The 13,641-nt window shown below is 51.5% G+C and overlaps 7 protein-coding genes across 7 annotated transcripts; 4 read left to right on the top strand and 3 right to left on the bottom strand.

The window, feature by feature from the left end:
* Positions 1-146: 146 nt before the first annotated feature.
* On the top strand, positions 147-938 carry AYO21_03787 (hypothetical protein; the record flags this gene model as incomplete). Its single annotated transcript, XM_022653761.1, has 1 exon — positions 147-938. The coding sequence occupies one exon, from the start codon at positions 147-149 to the stop codon at positions 936-938; it is 792 nt and encodes a 263-aa protein (XP_022514004.1).
* A 1,287-nt stretch (positions 939-2,225) lies between these two features.
* Positions 2,226-2,899, bottom strand: AYO21_03788 (40S ribosomal protein S22; the record flags this gene model as incomplete). Its single annotated transcript, XM_022653762.1, has 2 exons — positions 2,226-2,485; positions 2,767-2,899. The coding sequence occupies 2 exons, from the start codon at positions 2,897-2,899 to the stop codon at positions 2,226-2,228; spliced, it is 393 nt and encodes a 130-aa protein (XP_022514005.1).
* A 693-nt stretch (positions 2,900-3,592) lies between these two features.
* AYO21_03789 (hypothetical protein) lies at positions 3,593-4,226 on the bottom strand (the record flags this gene model as incomplete). Its single annotated transcript, XM_022653763.1, has 2 exons — positions 3,593-3,643; positions 3,705-4,226. 2 exons carry the CDS (start codon positions 4,224-4,226, stop codon positions 3,593-3,595), a joined length of 573 nt encoding a protein of 190 aa, XP_022514006.1.
* A 1,022-nt stretch (positions 4,227-5,248) lies between these two features.
* On the top strand, positions 5,249-6,797 carry AYO21_03790 (hypothetical protein; the record flags this gene model as incomplete). The annotated part of the gene is made up of 3 exons (XM_022653764.1): positions 5,249-5,660; positions 5,710-6,462; positions 6,511-6,797. The coding sequence occupies 3 exons, from the start codon at positions 5,249-5,251 to the stop codon at positions 6,795-6,797; spliced, it is 1,452 nt and encodes a 483-aa protein (XP_022514007.1).
* Positions 6,798-8,089: 1,292 nt separating this feature from the next.
* On the bottom strand, positions 8,090-9,954 carry AYO21_03791 (hypothetical protein; the record flags this gene model as incomplete). The annotated part of the gene is made up of 4 exons (XM_022653765.1): positions 8,090-8,348; positions 8,411-8,896; positions 8,945-9,253; positions 9,305-9,954. The coding sequence occupies 4 exons, from the start codon at positions 9,952-9,954 to the stop codon at positions 8,090-8,092; spliced, it is 1,704 nt and encodes a 567-aa protein (XP_022514008.1).
* Positions 9,955-11,008: 1,054 nt separating this feature from the next.
* AYO21_03792 (hypothetical protein) lies at positions 11,009-12,182 on the top strand (the record flags this gene model as incomplete). The annotated part of the gene is made up of 4 exons (XM_022653766.1): positions 11,009-11,234; positions 11,333-11,443; positions 11,509-11,600; positions 11,667-12,182. The coding sequence occupies 4 exons, from the start codon at positions 11,009-11,011 to the stop codon at positions 12,180-12,182; spliced, it is 945 nt and encodes a 314-aa protein (XP_022514009.1).
* Positions 12,183-12,456: 274 nt separating this feature from the next.
* Positions 12,457-13,488, top strand: AYO21_03793 (hypothetical protein; the record flags this gene model as incomplete). The annotated part of the gene is made up of 1 exon (XM_022653767.1): positions 12,457-13,488. One exon carries the CDS (start codon positions 12,457-12,459, stop codon positions 13,486-13,488), a length of 1,032 nt encoding a protein of 343 aa, XP_022514010.1.
* Between the last annotated feature and the right edge of the window lie 153 nt (positions 13,489-13,641).

Raw genomic sequence — 13,641 nt, forward strand, 5'->3', positions numbered from 1 at the left:
ACTGTTTCCCCACACGGGCTCACTTACTGCAGTAGGGCGATCTGGTGTTCCGATCGAACTGTTCGACTCAGTAATGGAGGAATTCTTGGGACGACGAGACTTCTATCAAGAGATTATTGCTAAGAGCCCTCCCGTGATACTGTATAATGACTGATACCTCGGCCACCCGACGGCGGCCACCTCGAGCTCAGCCTGCAGCAACAAAGTCCGCAGCCGCCTCGACAACAACGTCAGATGAGCCTGAAGACACAACCTCTCGTGTCATCTCTCCTCTCGATATTTTGCGAGTCATTCTCACGTTAGCCTTTGCCTCCTGTCTGCTCTCATACTACCTCACTTCTGGAACCTCCCTGCTCTACAAATACGAACCGTGGTTCTTGAACCCGTCCAAGTTGTCCCAATGGTGGACAGGCCCGATTGTCCTCACACCGGAACAGTTGGCAGTCTATGATGGCAGTGACCCTGCGAAGCCTATTTATCTGGCCATTAATGGGACAGTCTTTGATGTTACTGCGGGCAAGCACACGTACGGACCAGGTGGGAGTTATGAAGTGTTTGCCGGGAGGGACGCTACGCGGGCCTTTGTGACTGGATGCTTTCTCGAAGATCGAACCGGGGACTTGAGGGGTGCAGAGTTGATTTACATTCCCATCGAAGACGACCCAGACGAGGACATATCGAGTGCCGCAAGGAAACTTCGCGCAGAGAAAGAACGACGAGAAGCCAGAAAGAAAGTTCTGGACGAAGTCAGAAGATGGGAGGGGTTTTACAGGAATCACAAGAAATACTTTGAAGTTGGAAAGTTGGTCGGCGTCCCCGAGTATACAGGCGAACCACCGAAGCTGTGCGAGCCAGCAGACAAGGGGAGGCCCAAGAGGAAGAACATGAACTCGAAAAAGGAAAAGAAAAAGGACGCACCAGGAAAACCTGTACAATAGAGCGATTCTACGGACACGAAAGACACGGCAAGGATGGATCATGTGGAGGGCATAAGCGGGATCGTGGTCACTTTGGGAGTTGTGGGTTTATTCGCGTTCGTCTGCTGTTTGCCAGGATTGTAATAGCTGCAAGCGATCTAGTTCACCACATAAGCCTAGGAGACCACTTTGAAGATACAATTGTGCAAGCGCCAGTTATTGATGGTGACAATGGTATTCGTTCTCATCCAGCCTTTGGTGGACATGTGCGATTTCCTTTTTGCAATGTGATTCCTCTGCCCGGTCTATTGACCCAGCATTTCCGGTCCCTGGTCCATGCAATATCATCAACATCATTTCACGGCGGACAGCGTCCCATCGACCAAGTCTGCGCTGTAGCTCTCGCCCTCATTTTGCGGGTCCATCTACACTCCTCTCGCTGTCCCTCGCGTCTAATCGCCACCGGCAGCCGCTCTCGTGTAGATGCTGCCTGTGCTGTGTGCGACAACCTTCCTGATCACGCCCCTCTCCTCGAGATCTGCGAGCGCCTTTCTTGCGAGCGACCCATTGATCTTCAATCGGTCGACCAGCACGGCGACGGTGATGAGGCGGTACGATTGGACGTCCTTGTTGAGCTTGTCGGAGGTGGCTTTGTCGAGGACAACAGCGTGGTTGGCCTTGTCCTTGACTATACACGGAAAATAGAAGAGTAAACGTCAGCAAGCTTGTTAGGACGACGTGACTACGTGGGATGTTATGATGCCGATGGCTGGAGATTCAGAGAATATGGGTGAAAATGTTGATCGAAAACGTACCCTTTCCCTTGGACCACTTCTTCTTCTGCTTCTTGCCGCCGGAGGATGCTGCGGGCGCCTGAGCAGGTCAGTAATGCATTCCAAATTGATCAGTCGCGAATTTGGGAGGGTGCGCATACCATTTTTGCGGTGTTTGATGGTTTGTTGGACGAAGTGGTTGAGGAGTGCAAGTTCTGGTCTTTGAATGATGGAGAGACTTATTGCGCCCCGCAGACTCCCGATGTGGCATCTAGGGCAAAGGTCTTGGCACTGTTGGAGGCCCAAAAATCCTTCATTAGGAGAGCACCAATTTTACGTCGACAACTCTCTGGGATTACAGATTCATGGTTTGAAACGATTTTAGTTCATTCAGGAGGATAATCCCCTAGATCTAGCTGCAAATGATCTGACTTCTCCGCGAAACCAGGATCTGAAGCTGAACAAGACTTTTCTGGGTATCTCAATTCCCTCGCTAGTGCGTGCCACATGCAGAAACGTTTCAATCCATAGCCATCTAGTAGAAGAAGCCGATGATCTTTCCAGAGACATGCTTCCGTCGGGCCTCTTCGTGGTCCATGATACCCGCGCTGGTAGTGAGAACAATGTAGCCGAACTGACGGGATGGCAGCAGCTTCACAACCCACTTCTCGAGGTCACGGAGTTGGACGTTGTATCGAGGGGAGATGACTCCGGTCTTGTTGAGACGGCCATTGAGTTGGATAACAACTTTGCCGCTGCGGTGGTCGTCGACCTCTTCGAATTCGCCGATGTAGCCTGTCAAGAACATCATGTCGTTAGTCGACGCTTGGGATGTGACTTGTGATGTTGCGACCGAATAAACATTAAACAAACATGGATAAAACGAGCAAGCAAATGTGTAAGACTCAGTCGCAGGAGAAGAATCAATCTTTCGGGCACTTAAAGGGCAAAGGTCGTGGGGTGCAATAATTTGAAACCGCCGCCTAGTTATCAACCCGACAAAATTTTCAAGAATGTGTGGTATGCCAGAATCCTCCTCTTTTCAACAAAATGGGAAGCGTAGGACGAAGACGTACCGTGCTTCTGCATGACAGACAGGAACTTGATGATGACCTTGGAGCTGGGTCGGATCATGACCTGGCGCTTGCCGGCCTTCTCGGCATTGTTGATGCTCTTAAGAGCGTCGTTGAGGACGGATGTCTTGACCATTTTGGCGGTGGTTTGGGACGAGTGAGATTCTCAAGTTCGTTTGGAGTGCGAGGAACTTGAGGTATCTGCAAGTGAGGAAATATGTTAGTCTTCAGAAGCCTTCGAGCCAGAAGAGTGCCCAGTCAAGGGTTCTTCAGCTCGTGTCGCGAAGGATGGAGCGTGTCCAGAACTGCGGTGACTTTGGAAATGCTACAATCCAGGACCTGCAGTCGGATTGCTCATCCTAGGCTAGCTGAAGTAGGGCCGCGGCGTTCACATACCTCGTTGTAGATAAAGATGTTGACAATGTGAGGTTTGTCTTTTGTTGGATGTGCAGACAAATTCTGGCTGCGATGCGGGTGCAGGTTAATTGAATTTCGGTTGTGCACCGTGCCAAGAGTTCCCAAGCGCTAATCCCAAAACGGGGAGTTTGTTCGGATAAGGCTCCATCAGAGCCTTGCCGCATCAAAGCCTTTCCATTTCTCAGAAAAGGGAGTCAACATTCTGTAACCTGCTCTAATAGAACCAGGGATCAGACCAGTGGATTATCGATTGACATATACTTTCTAGCAATGCCTTACTCAGTTGTCGAAAAAGGATCTCGGCAAATGGTGGCATGAGCATAGATGTTCTCATGCCGCCACTTTCGGAAGTGTCTCCTAAGCAATGCCAGTCTCCGTGTTACCACACTGGGAGATATTTCCGCAATTGGTTTCACATGTTGGGGTTGACAATGATGGTTAGGATCAGCAGGCTAAGGAGCAACTGCCGGACGCGTTTAGAGACATGGCCCAAACTCCCTCGAAACAGACGATGGTGAACTTACCAGAGCCACGACCGGGATGAATACGAGCACCACCAATCCACTTGTGACGATCTGCTTTTTCTGGGCCATGGCATGCTGGCAGGCGAAAAACCTCCATGCTCCTGCCAGGGTTATGGCGATTCCGATGACTAGCGTCACCACTGCGAGTGGAATGCCCAGATCGTAGTCGCTCAGCTTGCCTGCGGGGACTGGATCGTGCTTTAATCGGTAAAGCTGGAGAATCGTGATGGCGAAGTTGGCGAGTGCTGAAGACGTTCGGATATATCCAAGGAAAACCCGTTCGTTGGCAAGGTGGTCCCGGGCGGCGCGGAGGGGTACATGATGAAAGGCCCATGAGAACAGATGCCTCCAAGTTCGTCGTTGAGGTTCGTGGGTTTCTCTTGATGCGAGACTGGAAATACCGGCATTGGGTAATGGATCAACCCGAGTTGTGTCCCTCTGCAACGTATTCAATTCGTGTTCCTCGTATTGCGCACCACTCCGTCTCGTCGGGCTGGTCAGACTGTTCCTAGCATCAGCCATGGCTTCGACGTGGGTTGGATGAAGTCCATATCGTGATTCAGGATTGAGCCATCACAGAGGATATATGTTCAGCCATCCAGGCTAAAACTATCTCAGAACAGGAGGAGTCTGTGGCGCTTGATATGGTCCATGATTCTCCGTAGAACGAATAGAACTATCGCTACGTTGAAGCATTTTATCACTGCGGTAAATTCTCATATATTGCTGAGTATCTACGACTATACTGGTTCTAGTTATGTTTGTGCTGGCGCTTTGAGAAGAGTGAGAACACAGAACACTGGCATAAGAATGAGACAGATTGGCCGGGACAAGGCTGTGAAAGTCGAGCACGGGCTTTAGGCAGGATGCTACCATCATCATGGAGCTGATGTTGACGGAAACCAATGTGGCGGGTAAGCATAGCGTTCTGGGAGTCACAAGGCATGTGCGTCAGCAGGTACTCCTATGTATAAGAAAAGCATCTGCCCATGGCATGTACCCCAAGATTCGAGACATCCTTGTGAATTGATATATTCTGCAGTAGACACGATGCGCCGCCAACGACGGTGGGCCCATCCAGCTCGACTGATGGCCGTATGGCCGACTGCGTACATCTTTGTCGACATATTGCTTATCGATGCAGCATCAAATGTGCTCACATGTCGACGTAGTATCCAAGCAATGAAGATTGGGCTGAGACTTTTCAGGCAAGTTGTCAATTTCAACGGCTGAGAATCTGTCTCATCCAAAGCACGAGATACCAGATTGCGCACCTGGATAGAAGTCATTTCCATGGATGAAGTGTAAAACCCCAAGATGGATTCGAACAAGGGCTTCTCAACAGGGAAATCGAGTGAAGTGACTTGAACACACCACACCCTGCCGCACCTGGCAGTGAATAAAGAGGACAAACCTGTTCTCACTGCGCAAACATTCACCAAACAATCATCTCTCCCTCAAAGCACCATCACTTGTCGGGTGGTCACTATTTCGTCGGAAGAATCACTGTGCTCGTCTGAGTTCGGGCAGATCATCCAGTCGCCATGTCCGCGCCTCGCCCGACGTCCGTTCGCATGAGAGAAAAAGATGCCCATTCCGTGTACTTTTGCGAGAATTCGTGCCGCACGAGTTACTCCGGGTGTCTCGATGAGGACTTGTCCATGACCGAGCAGGAAATCGCTGAATTCATCCGATATTCAAACCCAGGCCTCTACGAGAGGTTGAACGGCGTACGGCTTCCGAGCTCGTATGTCGCACCAGATGACACACCTGGTCATGGGCATTGCTTGATCCCAGAAGCGATTGTCGAGAACGGACCAGCGTCTCTGTTCAGTGAGACAGATACCACTTTCGAACACGCGACTGGCTCAGTCGATGCCGATTGTCCGTCAGAGCTCGACCATGTGTGCACTTCCAAGCCAGAGTCGCGTCCCGCAGCAGAGCCTATCGTTCTCGGTACGCATATCCTCCCTCGGTGGCGTCGGTAAGACTAACATGTCAGTAGCAGATAGATATCACTTTACCTTCTATCAGCACAGTGAGCCCGGGGTCGTGTACTGCTGCTCTTCACCGACCTGTCCGAACCCTCGCAACGTGATCCCACTTGGTAACTACTTCGGCATCATACGCGACGAAGCTGCGACTGAAGGAGACGATCAACCCAAGGGATACAACCGTATCGCATATTATTGTCTCGATTGCCTCGACGAAGTTGTGGACCGCGAAGAGCAATTGGAACAGGGGCAGAAGGCGGGTGCGCGGCTTGTGGACGGCGCTCAACCTGACAGGAATGTGATTCTTCACAAAGCCCTAGGCATTTATCCGGAGTTGGACCAGAAGGAATTCTTTTTCGTGCGCATCCCCTCTGAAGAAGCATCGGAAGTTGAACCAGGCGACGCCTCGAATTCGAAGAAGGCGACTCGTCTGCGTCGGCAGAAGCAACTTGAAATACACCGCATTGCGCAAGACTTGCGACAGCAGCAGCTCACAACGAGGTATCGAATGTACTTCAGAAAGAGCATGCCCGATCCATCAGGTCTCAGGATACTAGGCCCTTTGGAATCGCAGCCATATAGAGATCGATACAGGAAACAGGGACTCGAGTGGATTCACCGACTTGAAGGTTCTGAAGTCAGAAGAGCCTGGAATGGTGAGGACAGAACAGCCACCACTGACGCATCCGCTCCAGATCATGAGATGGAGGATACGCCTGTCTGTTACTGCAGGGAGCCAGCTGATGAAGGTCCTATGCTGCGTTGTGAGTCTGCATCATGCATGCTTGGGCCGATTCATTTTCGTTGTTCAGGCCTATCTCAGTTGCCTCTGGAGACAGAGGATTATCGGTGCGGGTACTGCATGAGTGCTACCACAAGAGACAAAGAACAAGGTTGCGAAGGCGGGCAGGTGGGGAATTGTACTCACGAGACCGAGAATGAGTATGATACATCAGGTACGGAGTCTGATAATGAAGATTCTGGCGGCACAATCCGCGGACAGGAAGAGTCTGACAACGAAGATGAGGATGGCATTGTTCCATCTGCACCAGGGTTTATCGCAGTCAATCATGTTTCGTCCCAAGGCAAACTGTTTTGATTAGCACTGTCAAGGACTCCGTTCGAACCAGGGTGGCTTCTATTGTTGGTGGAGCAGATGTGCATTGTTGGACAATGGTGCTGCAACGGTTGACCAAGTTGGACTATGGTGATGGAGAAATGACGACATGAACTTCAGACAACTGGTCTGCAAATGGATGCCCGGAGACAGAGGGCTGAGAGTAATGATTGCTTGTCTGACACAAAAAGGAGATGAGAGGTCGACTTATCATACTGTGTGGTCTTGCCGTCACGGGTGTGGTTCCGGGTCTCAACATGTGCAAAATCAGGAAGAGAATGTGTGAGAGACAGATGACGAGAGATACGATCGGGCCAGGAGTCTTCCGGGCATCACCAACGGTGGCCGAATAGCTGCAAGCTGCTCCTGAAAGCTAAGATGTGCTTGTAGTAGATAGTCATCGAAAGGCATCATCGACGAGCCTCTGCTGGAAATTGCTAGCGAGTTGCCCGAGGCATAAATTTGTTCCACAGTGACCGAGGTTCTCTGGGTTTCTTTGTGCATATTGACCCATGCCACAGTTGATGGAGCCGACAAGGGTATTGTCGACATCACTGGCGATCCGATTCCGGTAGCAAGGGAAGTTCTGCCGCTCAATAAGAGGCTGGAACAAGGCTATTCATTCATCCTGGGCTAAGCTGGGAACTCTCGTCATACATCGAAATAAACCCTCAAAGGGGAACTAAATCCATTCGAAAAGAAAAGAAATCGCTGCTGTAGTCTGATGTCGATCTGTCTTGACCTCGCGGTCTCGTCCTATGGTCTTTTGAGATTGCATCAAGTCGCGAATCAATCACAAGGCCGACCTACCGAGCAATATTACAAGCCTTTCCACCCAACTCGAGCCAAGTCCACCCGATTCCCTGCCTTTGAGCCTGGATGCCAGCAATTCAATTGCCCAGATGTTGTAACTAACGAGAAAGTCAATAGAATTTCTGCCCCGACTGCAGGCAGGATTCCGACGCAGTCAAACCTTCCACAGTCCCCAGAAACAATTAGGAGATTAGGCACATTAAACCGAGACTCCTGGGACAGTCGTCGACAATAGGTAGACTGTAGACCCAAACGCGTCGTCTTCAGCGTCATCCACAAAAGTCAATGTCTACGGTTAGATGTTTTGAGGAAACCTTCGGCCAGCTGTAGTGTTGCTATATCCATTCCGTTCCTTTGAAGACGTTGTTGTGCTATGCCAGGAGTGGCTTCAGGCTTCTCATGGCCGTGTAGAGTGGAACTCAAGATGATGTCGTCGGCTGAAAGCTCTGTCGTCGAGGAGATCACAGCGCTTTTGTCCTAGAGAATAAACTGCTGTACACAGCGTCAACGACGGGCTGTGCGCTGATCTGCCTACCGCCAAAATAACGTCCGTTAAGGCCTTTGATGGCGTTTTCTCCGCCTGAAACGCGCTCGAACTTTAGGTAGATATCACCTTGGGTGTTGGGGTCAAGGGCGATGTGCACGACGTGGCCGTACTTCTCCTCGCATTCTGCGCGAACGTCATCTTCCAGTTCTTTAATCCAGGAATCACCTTCTTCCCTGTTTGCATCATGTTAGTATCAAAATATGTGAGCGGGGCCGTCATAAGGGGATCAACTTACTCGGCAGGATCAAACATATTGCGAAGTAGTACACATCTGCTTGCCTGGCTGACGTTGACAGGAAGCGGCTTGCTTTCCTTTTTAGCAGGCACGGTAGCGCGCTTCGTATCGGTCTCTGCAGATGTGTCATCTGTCCTAGCCAGTTTCCGCATCAACGCATCTCGGCTATAGTTGTTGAAATTCACACCAGCGACGTCTGTATCATCCAAAGCACTTGCTCCGCTCGTGCCCTTTTCATTGTCGCGGCCACCTGCACGATCAAACGCGCCTCCTGAGCCTCCGGCATGAGAACCACGGCCACCGGAGCCTGAAAATGCCGAGCCTTGATAGCCAGGTGGGTTTTGGCCTTGAAAGCGTTGGAGGAGGTTGGCAGTCGACTCGGGTGTGAATTTGTCGTTTCCGAGTCCAACTCGGATTGGCCGGCCTGCAAGGTCAAAACCATTCATCTTTTCGAGGGCCTCACGTGCTTGATTTGGATCACGGAACCTAGACGATATTAGCATACACCCGTGCGAGCCCTGGGACGAAACTCACTGTACAAAACCATAACCACGGCTTCGCCCGCCCTCATCTTTCTGTAGCTGTACAAACTCAAGCTCACCAAATGGCTCAAATACGTTCTGTAGATCTTGTTCAGTAATACTGAAGTGGATGTTTCCCACGTAGAGACGATGGAAGGGGATGGTGTTGTGATTGCTCGTTGTAGCCTCTGGATTGCGGGCCTGGCGATTCTTTTCTGCTTCAGTGAGTTGTGCAATTATGGGAATGCCGAGGAGTTTCTGTCCGGTCATTTGTATGGCTAGAGGGACGGACTCTTCGTTCTTGAACTCGACGTAACCGACACTGTACACGAGTTAGCAGGAGACTGCGCCAGTTAAAGGAGTCTTGGCTTACCCTTTAGAACGACCACTAACTCGATCCTTGACAATCTGAGCTTCTGTAACAGGGCCGACTTTCTCAAAGAACTGGATCAGCTCCTTGGTGCGCAGGCGGGCGGCAAGCTGCTGAACAAATACGGTTCTCCTGTCACGCTCATCCTCAGTAAGTTGTGGCTCAGGAGTCTTGCTCTTGACACGCTTTCTGGGACTTCCCGAGCGACGTCGGTCTCGGTCGCGATCGCGTCGATAGTCATCATCTTCACGCCTAGATCGTCCAACCGGTCGGTAATAGCGATCGTACTCTGGAGACCGAGAACGTCTACGATGATGGTCATCGTCACGTTTGGAGCGTCTTCTATCATCGTCCCGGTCACGGCTGCGGCTTCTCCTCCTGCTGCTTCTGTGACTGCCGTTAGCACTGCCATGCTCGCTCCTAGGACTCTTCATCTCATCATCACGATCTCGACGGTGGTCTCGGTCTCGGCTTCGATCTCGTCTCTTGCGGTCCTTGTCGCGATCACGGGAGCCATCACGGTGCTTGTCTCTGTCACGGCGATCGGAGCGGTCGCTACGATGACGGTCATCACTATCGCGGGGAGAGTCTTTGCTCTTGACATCGTTGGTGGCGGTCGAATCGAGCAACGCCTCGACATCAAGCCCTGACATGTTGAGGAGTAGTTGGTGGGTTGCTTGACGAACAGATCTGATTGATGCGGAATGGAGTAGTTCACTTGGATGTGGTCAGAGCCGGAATCGGAACCAGGGCGTGCGCAGGCAAACCCTTGCAAATGAGCAGTGTCCTGAAGCGCTCTACTGGGTCGGCGAGAGTTCAGGAACAGTTCTATTTTGTACGCGAGGAGCGAGTGTCACAGTCCTCGCAAGCGAAAAATTAGAGTGAACGAGAGAAGCGGCCGGAAATGTGATTGCTTGACGCTGCGTAAAATGCAAGGCCTTTGAAAGGCAAGAAGTTTCTCGAGTTCGCAAAAACCAGAGGGCAGCTTGGCGAACAATGGACGATGGCCACGTGCGAGGCACTGGCAGGCGGTCACGTGTAGCGCCTTCTCCGATTATTGGTCACGTGGGAGTCTAATAAGGTCATCGTCGCTAGACCTTCCAAGATAGCACAGCCCCCGCTTTACCACGGAATTGACGACAGCCTCACAGTCGGCGCTTGTTGTCCTGCAAGACATTTCCAGGGTCTCGGAGATTGTTACCACGGGGTCTGGGTGGGCTCTACCTGCACAGCATACACGTCTGACACCTCTATTGGGTAACACACCTTGTATAATGCTGACAGATCGAGTAAGAACTTATGTACTCGGCACACTTCCTGTTTCTGAGGTTCCTCCTTTATGACGGCGACCTTCCTTCTGGAGAGTCCGCGATGACTACCGGCATCAACAGTCATCAACAAGGATGCCCGTTCCTATGAAGTTCTGCGTTGCTGGACGAATGGAACAGGCGACTTGGTTCTTCGCGGACTTGAATTCGGAAAAGACGGGGTTCCTGGTGAACCTCGGGAAAACAGTTTCCATCTCCACCTTTCCAAGTCCTTGGCCTTCGTGTTTCCCCAGGATATAAAATGGCCAACGCAAGTTGTGTAGAAAAGGTCGGAAAACTAGATTTGACGTGATTAAAATCCTCTAGACTCACTAGACACAGGCCTCTTTGGTCCTTTAAAAACAACCAGATCTGATAGATCCAGCCCAGTTCATTCATCATGGCTCGATCCCAGGCCCATGCTGAGCGTAACGACGTCATCCGTGCTGGGATGACTTCTCTGGAAACTGCCCTGAGCGCCACAGTGCCTACCAAAGACACCGTTGCGTCCGAAACTGCGCGGCTAGGTTCGCCAGTCAAAACTGAGGAGATCCCAGACAGTGAGGGAGCAAAGATCCACTGGATAGGCGACAGTTCCGCTCCGAGTGTGATTCTCTATTTTCACGGTACATGAAGATCCCCAGCGCGGTCGACGACCTATATTTTCTCTCTCTCTCTCCTTTATTACCTCGCGAGCGTAGCTGACTGCCGAAATCGTTAATAGGTGGAGGACTCGGCATTCCAGCCATGCCAGGACATGTTTCTTTCCTCGTGGACACACAGCAACGACTAGCGAAGGAGGGCAAAAAGCTATCCATTGCTTTCGTCGAGTATGGTGAGACTGAGACTATCAATCCTGTAAGAAAATCGAAGTGACAAACTAAACTTCTGCCCCCGTAGGTTTGTCGCCCCAACATAGGTTTCCGACGCAGTATCGCCAGGCTGTCCTGGCTCTTAAAACCGTTCTTCAATCCGGTCGAAAGCCATCAGATGTGAGCGAACATATTCTCCTACTTTTCAGGGGAGTTCGAGAACAGACGTACTAACAAGGTCGACAGGTCATTGTCGGTGGCGACTCTGCCGGTGGTAACCTGGCCGTGGCCATCCTCTCCGCGACAGCGCACTCTCATCCCGGAATCCCATCCCTAAAACTCGACGCTCCCCTGAAAGGGGCCCTCCTAGTCTCGCCTTGGATCGACCTCTCCGTCGGTACTAGCAAATCCTGGGTCGAGAACAAGGACAAGGACATCGTCTCGGCGAATATTGTCGATCCTCTTGTCAATAATCTTGTTTCCAAGGATGAACGTAACGAGTTCACAGATCCTGCCCGTGCCGACTCCAAGTGGTGGTCGGGAGCGCAGGTCAGCTCTATCCTCACATTGGCCGGGACGCACGAGCTGTTTTTTGACGACATTGTAAAATTCAGCCAGAAGCTGAAGGCGGGTGGGCTGAATGAGGAGTTGGTCGAGTGCCCACAGCAGGTGCATATTGATTGTTTCCTTGATGCCCAATCAGGGCTGGAGCATGGAACCATGTCTCACGCAATCTGGGACTGGCTGAAGAAGTTACTGTGAAGTAAAATTTTCCCAAGATTCGGACAATTTCAGGTTGAAGATCACCCTGGTATAGTAGAATGAGGCCAGCTTCCCCTTTCGGTAGTTACCGCATCCAGCACCGCAACTGTGGAGCATCATCATTTCAACCATTATTCCAATGAAAAAAACAATTGAATTCACTACAGCTCACTCTGTGTTTATTCAGTTCAAGAATCTAAGTACAGTATAAAAGACTCCCAACACGCACTCATTAGATACATCACAACGAGCCCTCAGAGAACCGGCCGTCAACATGGCCAGCATGGACGCAGTCTTCGCGGCATACGAGAAGCGACAAGCCGTCCTCGAGAAAAGCAGCAGTCCCTTCGCCCTAGGAATCGCTTGGGTCGAGGGAGAGCTTGTCCCGCTCAGCGAAGCTCGCATTCCCCTGTTGGACCAAGGATTCATGCATAGCGACCTCACCTACGACGTCCCGTCCGTTTGGGACGGGCGGTTCTTCCGGCTCGAGGACCATATATCTCGGTTAGAGGCGAGCTGTGAAAAGATGCGATTGAGACTCCCCCTGCCCCGGGACCGAGTGAAAGAAATCCTGGTGGACATGGTGGCGAAATCCGAAATCAGGGATGCCTTCGTCGAACTCATCGTCACGCGCGGTCTCAAGGGCGTCCGCGGCCATACTCCAGGGGAAACGTTCAAGAATCACCTGTACATGTTTGTGCAGCCCTACGTCTGGGTCATGGATCCCGAGGTGCAGCGCACGGGGGGCCGTGCCATCGTTGCTCGAACTGTGCGGCGGATCCCACCGGGGGCGATCGATCCCACTGTCAAAAACTTGCAATGGGGGGATCTCACTAGAGGTCTGTTTGAGGCGGCCGATCGTGGTGCTACCTATCCGTTCCTTACGGATGGAGATGCCAATCTGACCGAGGGCTCCGGGTTTAATGTCCTCCTAGTGAAGGACGGCGTGATCTATACGCCAGACCGAGGCGTCCTCCACGGGGTGACGCGGAGGAGTGTGATTGATGTGGCAAGGGCTTTAGGAATCGAAGTCCGCGTCGAGTCAGTGCCTGTGGAGATGGCGTATCACTGCGACGAGATCTTTATGGCAACAACCGCTGGAGGTATCATGCCCATCACGGTGCTCGACGGACAACCGGTGCAACAAGGCCACGTTGGACCCGTCACCAAGAAGATCTGGGATGGATATTGGGCGTTGCATTACGATTCGGCATACAGCTTTGAGATTTCCTATGATTCGTCGAATCGGAATCCTCTCAAGGAAGTCAATCATGGGCAGGTAAACGGCTTGAATGGACTCCATTGATATGGGTCTGGCCAGATCACGCCAGCTTTGGAATTGAGCAAGATGATGGTACGAGAGTCTGGCTACATAGCGATTCGGAGCAACATCTAAAAGTGGATTATATTCAACACAGGCCATAATTTGACAGAACTGTATCTGGACAGGTCTGGGCCG

This window comes from Fonsecaea monophora, assembly GCF_001642475.1.
Source record: "Fonsecaea monophora strain CBS 269.37 chromosome Unknown Scaff19, whole genome shotgun sequence".
Classification (NCBI taxonomy): domain Eukaryota; kingdom Fungi; phylum Ascomycota; class Eurotiomycetes; order Chaetothyriales; family Herpotrichiellaceae; genus Fonsecaea; species Fonsecaea monophora.